The sequence below is a fragment of the Mixophyes fleayi genome, chromosome 2 (assembly GCF_038048845.1).
Source record: "Mixophyes fleayi isolate aMixFle1 chromosome 2, aMixFle1.hap1, whole genome shotgun sequence".
Classification (NCBI taxonomy): domain Eukaryota; kingdom Metazoa; phylum Chordata; class Amphibia; order Anura; family Limnodynastidae; genus Mixophyes; species Mixophyes fleayi.
The window spans coordinates 357,287,795-357,300,334 of NC_134403.1; the positions used below are offsets into that span (position 1 = coordinate 357,287,795).

The 12,540-nt window shown below is 36.7% G+C and overlaps 1 protein-coding gene across 8 annotated transcripts in view; it reads left to right on the forward strand.

Moving 5' to 3' along the window:
- Window positions 1-12,540, forward strand: part of SON (SON DNA and RNA binding protein) — a 71,883-nt gene that overhangs the window by 40,822 nt on the left and 18,521 nt on the right. For 6 of the 8 annotated variants that reach the window (XR_012688224.1, XR_012688226.1, XR_012688228.1 and 3 more), the window contains exons 4-6: window positions 53-219; window positions 1,646-1,789; window positions 4,494-4,673. Coding sequence is in view for 2 of the 8 variants with exons in the window: in XM_075197200.1 (XP_075053301.1) it covers window positions 53-219; window positions 1,646-1,789; window positions 4,494-4,673 (491 nt within the window). In the remaining 6 variants the exon portion in view is untranslated. Of the gene's footprint in view, window positions 1-52; window positions 220-1,645; window positions 1,790-4,493; window positions 4,674-5,574; window positions 8,838-12,025; window positions 12,112-12,540 lie in introns of those variants that run through there. The other 2 variants (XR_012688229.1, XM_075197202.1) reach the window with 2 other exon arrangements.

The window sequence follows — 12,540 nt, forward strand, 5'->3', positions numbered from 1 at the left end:
ACCTCTATAACACATCGTACGTGCTTCAAAATAGTGTTTATTTTCATTTCAGACAAAGCTCAGCTTCTGGAAATAGCTAAAGCTAATGCGGCTGCCATGTGTGCGAAGGCAGGTGTGCCGTTACCACTTAGCTTGAAACCTGTAACAACACCTACTGCACCGGCTGAAGAAAAAATTACACATAGGACGTATGGCGTAACAATACAAGAGCTTACTGAGGTAAGTGACCATAAGTCTATACAGAAAACCGTAAACCGCCACACGTGCACATCCAGACATGTAAATAAATCTATCCGTTTTCAATCACACCAGCCGCCAAACTCAACATGTGTAACAAACTGAATTCAATATACAGAGATGCATTTGATCATTTGTGAAACACACACAATTATTTTAAATCTTTAGCACCAGACCAATATTTATTTTGAATGATTTTTAAACTACAATTATCGATCCCAAAGGTCCACTAACAACAAATGACAGAAATTTGGAGCATTGTAAAAACAACTTTGTGAACCATTATGACTGTCGTAGTTGATCTTTACTTTTAATGTTTTGTTTTTTTTTCCTACACACTAATTTTGACCAGTTAGATCAGAATAGTTTCTCATGGTTAGCTCAATATGTGGTTAGGTTCAGTGTAGAAATGTGCATACAGTTCTATAGACTTACTATAAAATATAGCTATTATAGACATAAGAGCTGCATATCACTACAAGTCCATAAAAGACAGAATAGGAGTCAGACTGTTTTTCGAGAGTATAAATTGGGAAGTGTCAAAGACCTGAAAGCCAACCTGTTCGGAAGAACGTTATTTGTTTTAAATTTGATTTGCAAAAATAATTTTTTTAAAATATTTAACATTTTTCTTTAAAATCCAGCTAGTTGTACATCTGTTATATTTTAGGGGAAATTCAATTGACATCGTTATGCTTGAGAGTAACGCGTTCCGCGTTAAAATTACTATAATAATGGTAATAGTGCGTGGCCCACGTTATTCTCAAGCATAACGCTGTTAATTGAATTCCCCCCTTTTGAGTTCAACATTTGGTTAACGAAGACTGTTCAAGTTACACAGAAACCCCATTTTTGTGTGTCATGCTGTAAAAAAAAAAAACTGAAAAAACTGCATGGTTGACTTTTCATTATCCCAGAGTTAACGAACATGGATGAAGGGCACAAACCTGTACCACATCCATATAAATATCAAGGCAGTTTTTATCACTTCTCATTTAAAACTGTCCTACAGCCTATATTGAAATTCTGTGTTGGCGTTACTGGTTCTCCTAACTTCAACCTTCTATTAATTCTTCCTACACTCTGAGGTGAAACTTTAGCAATTGTTTACATCATAGACTATAAATCAGAACGTATTTACTATAATTTCACTGTTTTTGAGGTAGACACCTTAAAAATACACAAAAGTTTAAAAATACCTAATTCATTGTCCAACGCTGTATATAAAGAATACATAACCTGAGACACTGTTATGGACATCCCAGGGACCAGTGAAGTTAGGTTTTAACACTTTTGTTAGACTGTCTTTGTAGCCTTGCTTACTATAGTTATTTTAAAGTGTTTCTGGAAAAAGTAAAACCAACCCTCCATTGTTTTATACCTATTGTTATTTTTATTTTTATTAAAGAAATGTAAGCAAATTGCTCAGAGCAAAGAAGATGATGTGATTGTGAATAAGCCTCATGATTCTGATGAGGAGGAAGGAGACCAGCCTTTTTATAATCATCCATTTAAAGTCAGTGAACATAAACCAATCTCCTTTAGCTTATTGGTAAGTGTATGTACTAGTAAGTTGTCTGTTTCATAAATATTATATTTTACATGTATTGTTTGTTTCAGGTAAAAAATAGTTAGAGTATGTCAAGTTTTAAAAGGAAATGAAAAGAAAAATCTTTCCCTTTTTCTTTATGAATAAAGCGCATAGGTTTGATATCTCCCTACTGGGAAGAACTAGCTGATTCATTTTTGGGTCACTTTGAAGCTGCACAGACTTTCTTAAAGGAACTATGGATAGAGTCTTGGAAAAGCTTCTCTTAAAATAGAGAGAGATTTATTAGAATATGCCTTCAGTAGACAACAAGGTGAAAATCACTTAAAATAAAATATAAAGTCTCTGTTTAATCAACATAGAGCAAACCTGTAAGCTATAGTCTGTCTCCAGCCTCTCTTAGGACAGTTGTTGGTGGGAGTTAAATAAGCCATTGGGGATGAATATTAACGCTGCTTGTTGGCAGAAGGTGTATACTTACCGTATGTACCTGAATATAAGCCGAGGACCACAAAAAACTGGGAAAACTTATTGACTCGAGTATAAGCCACGAGTATATACGGTAAGATGTATACTTAAGACTTAAGATTGTTGTGTTCTGTTAACTCCAGCTTCTCAATTCTATTTTAGAAGTTAAGAAAGACGTCACTTGTGAATAGCATTACAGAAAGCAAAAAGTGCTTATTTTTTCATTATAAAACAGTGTCTTTTTAGAGCAAGTGTGAAAGGTGTAACAATATATTTGGAGCACATTATCCAGGTGCTCCTCCTAATTTAGTCCTGCAGCTTTTAAAGTTTGGTTGGGGGGGGTTCAGTATACAGGCACTGTGGGTATGGATTGGGTATAGGATATTCAGCATACAATGTACACCCATGTCCTGAGATGGGTTCAGTCTGTCTTGTCTGATAGTGCTCTCAAAGGCATCAGTTCAGCAGCCTGATTATTGTAATAGTCTGCCACAGAACTACATGAAGAGTGGCCTTTCTGAACAGCAGGGCTTATTGAAAACTGATCACCCTTCTTAAATCCTCTGTGTACATTTGTTATTTACATTCTTTTCATTGCCTTGTAAATGAGAACTACAGCTATAATTTAATTATAATTTTAAGCCCCTTACGCTTCAAATTAAAATATTACTATAGCTCCTCTGCTTTAAGGTCCCTTAACGGTTTGTTTTTTTAAAATTCAATTTGCATATATTTGGTCATTGTTGTATATGTAAAGTTTTCAGTTTTTAAAACAGAAAAGAAAATCTTGTTAAGAAATTTATCAGAAACATTACTGATGTATGCTATTTAAGGCTTTATTTAATAATGTAACCAATGGAGCACAACTTCTTGCAAATCTTCACTAGTAGTATGAGTATGAAGTAAGCAGAAGTCTAATCTCTTATCTGCAAACCTGTGTGTGTAGTCACAACATGCCCCAAATTGAGTCTGTAAACACCTATGCATCTTAAATATCACTGATCTGCTCATAAACTTCAGTCTCCGTTAGTCTAGCTTTGGTTCTGAAATACCCCCAACAAGTCACGTTTTCAAGATTTCGTACTGTAGGAACAGGTGGAATAATTATGGATTGTGCACGTCCAATGGACATGTCACCTAAACACTGTTTTGTGGCCTTATGCTACATTCTTATGAATATTATCAATTCATTAGGAATGAGTACCTCATTAATATCAGTCAGGCCATGAATTTAAGACGGGCAATGCCTCAATGATGTCATTGGTTACTCACAAATTAATAGGCAGCATACGAGTTCAGCTCAAAAGTGGGGACCTCCTCTGTGAGTAGGTTAAAGGAGAGAAAGGGGGTTGAGAAACCATGCACTATATGACAGATACATGGTTGTAGATTCCACGTTAACCAAGGTTCCGCTCTGCTTATGACTGAATTGATCATTGAGATACTACAGATATCCTCAATGTGCTATTTTACTGTATCAAGAAGTAGCTCAGTGATTTAAAATTCACGGACAGAATAATAGTGACGATAAGGAGTGTCCTACTGGAAATCCTTGCTTAAATCCCTTTTATTGGCTACTGGCAGTCTTTCGTGACCTATTGCTTTGCTTCCCTGTGTAGCACTATATGTAGTATCGATAAAGTGCCACACTGTAGAGATCTTAGTCCTCTACTGTTGCTTACAGTGTTCTGAAATGGTTGTTCGGGTGGGGGTAATGGGAGGATAAAGACAGGAAAGTCAGCAGTCTGCAGGACAGCAACAAAAGTGTGAGAACTGTATTTACTTAATAAAGTCTATTGTTTTTAATATAACCCCTATTCTGTCTGTAAGCATATTTTTATATACACACTTTCTAGAAGAGTATAGCACTGATCTGTCTTAAAGCGCCTGCCTTCTTAGGAAGGTGGCAGTAATGACTACTGTCTATGACCGCCAGCCATTCGCTGCATCCCAAATTTGACATAATCGATTTTGAAGAGAGTAGTGCAAATAGATTTTCTGTCCGTTTGTTCAAATCTGAGGACATTAACAAATAAGCTTTGCAGCGGGGAGCCTAGAGATCACCCATTGCTTCTCTCTTTGGTAAGTTGGCGTATTGAAAAATAACTGCAATTAAAAGGCGCTTAGGACCATTGATAGTTGTTAGTTTTGGGGGTATCTTCTTGTGAGGTGATTGTAGTGATGTGATGTAGTGTTAAACAGTTTATTCTCTTTACTGAGTCTTTCATTTTCTCTTTAGAATCCCAGCTTAAAACCAGCTCCGAAAAATCAGGTAACTTTGACCAAGGAGTTCCCAGTTTCATCCGGGTCTCAGCACAGGAAGAAAGAGGATAAAGTGTATGGCGAATGGGTTCCTGTCGATAAAAAGACAGAAGAAGGAAGCAAGGATGACGTGTTCACAAATGCAGCTCCCTCACAGGTAAGACACAAACCACATTTTATTTTGTGTTTAGGTGCATAGAGCTGAAATATTCCCACGGTGTCCATTTATTTTCTACATAATATCTTTAAAAGTAGAATAATGATATGAAAAGCTAGATTTTCTTGCCCAACATACTGGTGTACTGTGGTTAAATGTTGGTTAAAATGATGGTAATCAATGTTGGTTTCTTATGGTAACGTTTGTGAATTTGTGTGTATTTGATGTGGGACAGAACCTTGTCTATATTGATACATTTACATTACAACACTTCCTAAATTTATCGGACCAAAATCATTATTAGCTAGGTCTTTTTAAATATTCTAAATTATTTGAATTAAAGGGATGGTAAAGGTCAACAGGGCATGACGAAAACAGCAGTGTTAAATCTCTGTTGCATAGTGGTCATTATAGCATTGTTTCATATTGCTCTGAGTTCATTTCTCAATGTAAATGTAGATATAATGCGAATGTTTCTGCACACTCTCCATGCATTGTAATACTTGTCTGTGAAAAGTAACCAAGTGTTCTTGGAATTATGTAACAATAGCAGAAACATGTCAGATTCTCTCTCCACATGGGACTAATAAAGTAGTATAAACTGTTCTCTTAAAAGTACAAATTTCTTTATGAACTGCCGGATGCGTGATGGAACAAATGTGTTTACTGCAGTGGAAGATGGAATTTGCTTGTTTTACTTAAATAAAATCCCTTTTGCTGGGCTCTTTGGGAATGAATGTGGTTGCAGCCGTTGTGTGCAACTGTTGTTGCATTGCAGGTGTTTTAACTTGTACCTTATTTAAAATTAGATGATACCGAAGTGTTTTCTGTTTCTAGATTAATTTGTCTTTCATACATTTTATAAAAACATCTTGCAATATGGCGTTTTCTTGTTTTACAGTTCTAGAATTGTTTGAGGAAGGTGGATTAACCACACTTAAATACCTGTTGCCAAACCAACGTACTGATGGGCTGAGACCCTCCCTTCTTTAATGGCCTCACATGGACCTAATGCTTCCAGATCCTGAGTTCTGATTGGTTGCAAACTGGTCATTAAAGAACATTAAGGACTGATTCCTAACAACTACAGGAAACCGCAGAGACAACCAGCTCCCAGATGCGCAGAAACAGTGTACAATTCATCAAAACAATGGACATAAATATTTTTTTTTTCCTTTCTGTGCAAAGTTGTGAGCTCGCACGGCATCTCTCCACATAACCTTGTAATGGTATTGAACATCCAAAAACATGAATCAGAGTCGGTTTAAGTGGAAGTGTAATAATTCACACCTATTATTTTTTTTCAATTTTAATAAAGTTGGAGCTTGACCTGTTTTTGGCTACTGCTATAGCACAATGCTTGTTTACACATACCGTTCGTCAATATAATAGCCGTATGCAAGATTAACTTGGTTCCTTTCTGTACCTATGTAATGATTTAAGTCCCTGTTTTGCATGGATCTCTACTTTTAACACAAGGTGCTTTTTAAACAGGATTCTAATAGTTTTCACTGTATGCTGTCATTTTCATCCTTGACTTGGCCCAGTTTAAAAAGACATCTGATACACTGTTCATTCACAGTATATGGTTCATAAGTGCATAGTGGTGTTTTATGCTACAATATATACAGCCCCCCTCCCCCTACTCTTGACAGGACTGTCAAACTAGTTGCCTACTGATTGCATGCAGGGGTCTGGGGGCCATATTGCAGGTGAAAAAGTATTTGTCATGCCCACCCCTTTAAAAAGATATGGGAGTTGCATAGAAGTCATGTGGCTTTTGCAAATGACATTTTGAACAGATTCTTTTGTGCTGAATATCAGTATGGGGAAACATCAAGTTATATTGTGATCTCTGATTTACTGCAGACCCTAATTCTTGCAGTGTGTAAAAATACCACATGGCTTTATAGTTGCAATTACACAGCTGAGTTTCAAGTCAAAAATTCAAGTTGACTAGAAAGTGGGGACTGTTCCCAGCCTGGCACTGAAGCAGGTTACACTATGGATTGGTCTCTGTGCTAGTTCTTGTCAACATATGAAGAACTTTAACAAGTGGAGAACTGAAGTATCCTAATCCCATCTGCATTGTGGAGCTGATCTGTTCCTCCAGTAGGACACCTTGGTGTTTAATGATGGGGGTGCAGTGATGCCCAGTGATTACTTATACCAGCTACATACATACCACAGATGTTGTACACAGTGCTGTGCTTTATTTTTCATTTTGATGCTCAGATTTTTGCCCTTCATTGATCAATGTGGGAAATATAAAAGAAAAAGCTCTCAAACTTCAGTTCACATTTTATGGTCAAGACCCTGAAGATTGTTCCATATTGTGCCACAAGGAATATGAAGAACTGATGTCAAGTAAGAAATTACAGTTAGCCTAGTTGCACCAAAAGGACAAAGAAATATATTGAATTATTTTGCACTTAAAATATTTGAAGCTTCATTTACATACTGAACTATAATGGACACACAGTATCACTCTCTAGTCCTCCACCACATTATGCTGTCCGACAATTAGGACGGTGGAGCAGTCCTTATTGTCTATCTTAGCTTCATTTTCCATGGGTTTAAAGAACACACCCGTATACTTTTAAAGTGATGCTGAATGACATTATTTACGCAGGCCTTCACATCAACCGTGAATACTTTACTGTAAAGATGTGATTCACATTTAAGAAATATTGTTATTGTTCTCCATCCAGAATAATGCTTTTTGAATGCAAAATGCTACAACATTAAGTAGATTTTCTAATTTCGACAGTGGCACTTTCCAATCCGTAACAAGAGACCGCAGACATTGAAACACTTTTTATGGTTTCCACAGCCGCACTACTTTGAATTTAGACATTCAACAAATCCAGCTACCGTCTCTGTTATACTGTGTAGATCTCTTGTGGTTTGTTGCTTTATTGATGTGTTAATGCACAAGTGTATGACGTTATTAACTTTTATGTTCTGTTAAGTTTCAAGAAACATTCACCTCGCTAGAATTGTGGTTGCTTTTGCTTAAGTAAGAATTATTCACGAAGATGAAGTACGCCATTTCTGTACAATTTGTAAATTGCAGGGGACATCTCTATGAAGCAGATACCGCAAAAGCTGTATTTAAGGCAATTTTACACACAACACCTGTTCTGTGTATCCCCCCACCTGCCAGAGTACGCAGTGCCTTGCATTATGGACACTTCTGGTAGCATTGCAGTTGAATCTGCTTGTAAATATGTTTCTATTGTAAATTGACTTACTATGAAGTCAGATACAGCTGTACATACATATTGTTATGTTAAAATGTATGAAAATAGTTGAATAATGGGCTGATTATTAGTGTGCTTTTTATTTTAAACGGAAAAAAAAAATTGTTTTATTTTTACTGGGATATGATCTTTTGTTTGTGAAGACCTGTGTGAATTCACCTTAACTTTGTTGTGTTTGTCTGCATACAACCTTTTAAAAGCACTAATTGCTCCGACAGGTTTTGTGTGGCAGTATAAAACCCTCTTTTCAGTCCATCCATTTTGTCTGTTATGTTGGGGAGATGTTACTCATGACACTGATAAAACAACCTTTTTGCAGCTTATGTTGACTTGAATTGTCAGACGTGAAGTCATTCAGTTGTTTTAAAAGCAACTGCTTGATAGAACATCGCATTTCTCCCCCTCCCGTGGGGTGTGTAACCATTTTAGCTGTTGATTATTAAACTAAATTGGGCTAATTGCTTTGTACGGAGTTCTAAGCAGCAACAAATGTTCATTTTATTTTGACGTCAGCAGCTATTTGTTGGTAGAGAGATAGTGAGGGACATCTGTAACAGGTACACAGAGAAAACGTTCTGTGATCTACAGAAACCATTCGGCTTCTAGCTTTCATTTTTCTAGCCAAGCTGGGAAATGTAAGCAATCATCTGATTTGCTGTGTTTTATAGCATCTCTTTCCTATTCACCAAAATTCATAACTGTCCCTCAATGTGTGATGTTAGTCTGCAGTTTATATATAGTTTTATGTTGGAGAAAAAGTCAACCTAAGCCAACATCAGTATATTCTATCATGAGCACTATTTCTGATTCATGTCAGATACCAAATAACAAGTTCTTGTAAATGTTTAATTTTTTTTTCCTGGAAATGTAATTTTGAATATGAATAAAGAGATGGTCCAAACATTTGTTCAATGTCTTAACTTTTCTCATTCCTGATGAAAGAATACTACACGCATTTTCAGTTGGTTTCCAATAATGGGGCATATCTGCTCTATATCTGGAGCCTATGCTTCTCTAGTGGTTTTTGGCCAGTGACTAGTCACATTTGTCTTGTCAACATAGAATAGCTGTTCCCAATGGGAATAAACCTCACGCGTTTCTCTGACTTAAGTATGCCGCATATAGTGTGACACGTGTAATCCGTTCCATGTGATGTGGTTGTATATAGATGATCACTGGCCAAATTCATTAGTGAAGCCTAGCCTTACTTTCCACATTTGGCTTCAACCTTGAATTTGGGAGGAAATTAGGAGTTAGATTGACATAGCTTCTTTTCATCTCTCCCCTTCTTACCCTCTCAATGCTGTTCTCTTCTACTGAACATTCTTCTCTGCCCCTTGTTTTTCCCCCATCATCCTTCCTCCTTTTCTTCAACTCTTCATATCTGAAAGTCTCTCGGCCAACTGTCTTCAAGAGCAAGTAATCCACTATTTGACATCAAATTTATCAGAATAATATGTATAACTGAGTAACCGAAGTGTGTTTATAATAAACTAAATATATACATCATGCTCTCTTTTACACCTGTGTAGTAGGTTGCCATGTCAGCAGATAGCATCTCCTATACTTGCATACATGATCTGCCCAAATTCATTGATAACTTTTATACAAAATGGGAGGGCCAGTGATGTCAGAGCAGCTCAACAGACTGCAGTTTCAAATTATTGACCTTCATCAGATCCCATTAAGACCTAAAGATGTGGCAAGTGACTTCAGGTCTCTGTATTGGAGCGAGGAGGTAATACTATATTATTTTTTATTTTTAACCAAGATGCAGTGGAAAGTCAGGTTGATACTACATGGTTCATATCTGAGCATTTCAATTGTGGGTTTCATTGGTCTTTTAAACACCGTCCTCTGTTATCCTCTTTTCTTTCCCAACCACAAATACCTAAAACTAATAAGATGATGTAGAATTAATGTGACACAGAAAAGGGATATTGTTACCAAAATTAATTTAATTCTCAATAATATAGGTTCAGTCCTTATTTACGTCTCCATTGTGTTAATGCTGACTGGAGTTGTCTACCTGCATTAATTTGTCCCTGGGGATACTGGAGCTTAATTAAACCACTGTCTTTTCCTGTAGTAAAGTGGACATATATTAAGAACAATCATTGTCCATTTACATAAAAAAAAAAGTTTTGAGGATAATTTTGCTTAATGGAAGTGAAAGAAAATAATTTTCTTTGAGTGAATTACAGCTGTTTAATTCTCTGCTGCTGCAATTCAGTTTAGGGTGGGCGCAAAACATATTTGTAATTACAGGACAGTCAGAGAAATTGATGTACTGAATATACATACATTTCCAGTAGTCAGTGTAGGTGATTTCGGCTATTCCTCTATGCTGCCTTAGTGTATAATTAATTTTTACACTATATGTTCCCTTGTTAAATATTTTTTTTTTTTTTCAAAGCTCTAATTTATTTCAGGATTTTATTTTTCTTCCTCCAATCAGGTCATAACTTCAGAGCTTGATTCCTTAGTGTAGTTAGGCCGTGATGGCGCTCAGAAGTTCTGACCAGATGTGATCCGTTAAACAGGTGGATGGTGCTGAACCTATGCTGATGTCACTCTGGGGCAGGAGGGGAACAAATAAAATCCTAAAATAAAGATAAGTAAGAGTTTTTTTATATATATATATCTCTATTATATATAGTTTACCTTCTCATCTGCATGTTTTAAAATATGTTCTATTGAGTATTTCCCTGTCTTTGTTTGTTGTTGAAACAGAAAACACCTTATATGGCGTGCACACATTTAAATAGTCTATCCAGATGCAGTCACTAGTTTTAAATTGATACATAAGCTTTTATGTTTACTGGTTTTATGTTTACTGGTCACTGTCAGAATTTTTAGACCATATGGCTTATTTTAACCAGCAACACATGTACCGGAAAATCCCTTTTGAAAGATGACAAGATTGTTTGCCCCCTTTAAGGAGACTATATATATGTGTGTGTGTGCGCATATGGAACACAATACCACTTTGCTTATGTGAAGAGCACACATGTATTGTAGTATGTTGCTGCGATGGCCAGTTAGATGACTCCCTCGCTTGGAGCATATCATTGCTCTTGCTTTTGTTACTAGTAGAACACATGCAAACAGAGCTCCAAATGCAATGCTGATTTTAGTTAATTATTTAATTTTAGGGCGTATACAAATAACTGTATGTTTCAGTTCAATGGGCTTTTCATTTTTATAATGGAAGTGTATGAAAAATACATTTGTGTAGATCAGTGAATAAATTATTTGTCCAGGTCTGCACATCGGGCCCCAGGTTGGGAAGGGGGGGGGGGGGTCATTATACACATGCATACAGAACTGTATTTAGACTAAACACTTTTGTAGGCAGTGGGACTGAACACTGCTTAAGTCAAGAAAACTAGTTTTGCACGACTTATTATTCTCCTCACTAATACACTCCTCCCATAATGTTTTCCTGGTTGTAAAACACCAAGGAACTAGCCCAAAGCCTTGTATCTTGTGCCCCACAAACAGAGCTACATGAGATATGTGACGACTTTGCCTATACGTTAAATATAGCATGCGTGCAGGTAGCTGCCAGATTGCAATGGTTCTGTTAAAATTGCTTTCCCACATCACTCTGTGCATCACTTATATCTTGACCTCAGAAAACCAGAATGCAACTTCTTAATTCATACTCCTCAGGATGTTTTTTGAGATGGCATCATGAACTATTTATGATGTCGAGTTATTAGCTAGACTCCTGTAAGTGGAAATTAGGACAAATGAATTCAATTACCATGTGCCGTGGAGTTTCTTGAGAACAGTCACAAAGACAGTGAGGTAACATCACAGATTTTTCGCAAAGGAAAATCTGTGATGTTTGGGTACCACAGTACCTGATAGTGACATTGCAGTGATGTTCAGCAGCTCATCGTCATAGCTGGCAATTGAATCGCCCCTCCTCCCCCCGAAAAAGTGCTATAACTGACTTTCCAGATGGCTTTTGATCACCACTTGTTATACTGCATATCTGTTAGTGTAGCTCATGCAAATGTATTTTTCAGCCATTTTCCGAGTTCTGGACTATAGGATTCTGATCAGATTGTTTATCTTTAGCGCTGTTCGTATCGAGAGTGAGGGGAAGCAGGGAAGGGGCGAACTAATGCTGCTCATAACAAGATATTGGACTTTATGTGCAAAAGGTAAGCAAGGGACCCATTCCCACAGTATTATGGGGAATTAGTCTACCTTCACATACAGAGAAAAATGTCCTAGAATGCACTTTAATACCCTTGATTTTGTAACCTCAATTTGCTAAACATCTTATATTTTGATATTAAAAAATGTCAGAAGAATACAAACTGCAAACAATAAATGGAGTTAAAATTAAATTGCAAAGTGCCATCTTTGTGTACAGCAGTCACCTGTTGAACCACTAGAAGGATTATCAGACAGGGCCAAAAATTGTTGATTATTGCACCAATTCTAATGCTAGCCACACAAGCTGCGATATCTCACTCCGATTAAAATTGATTGGACCATTTTTGGGCATGTTTGGTAAATGTGGTTGGAATATAATTGATTTTGGCTTGTGTACTGTCATCTTGTGACCACACTAACAGCCCCAGTTA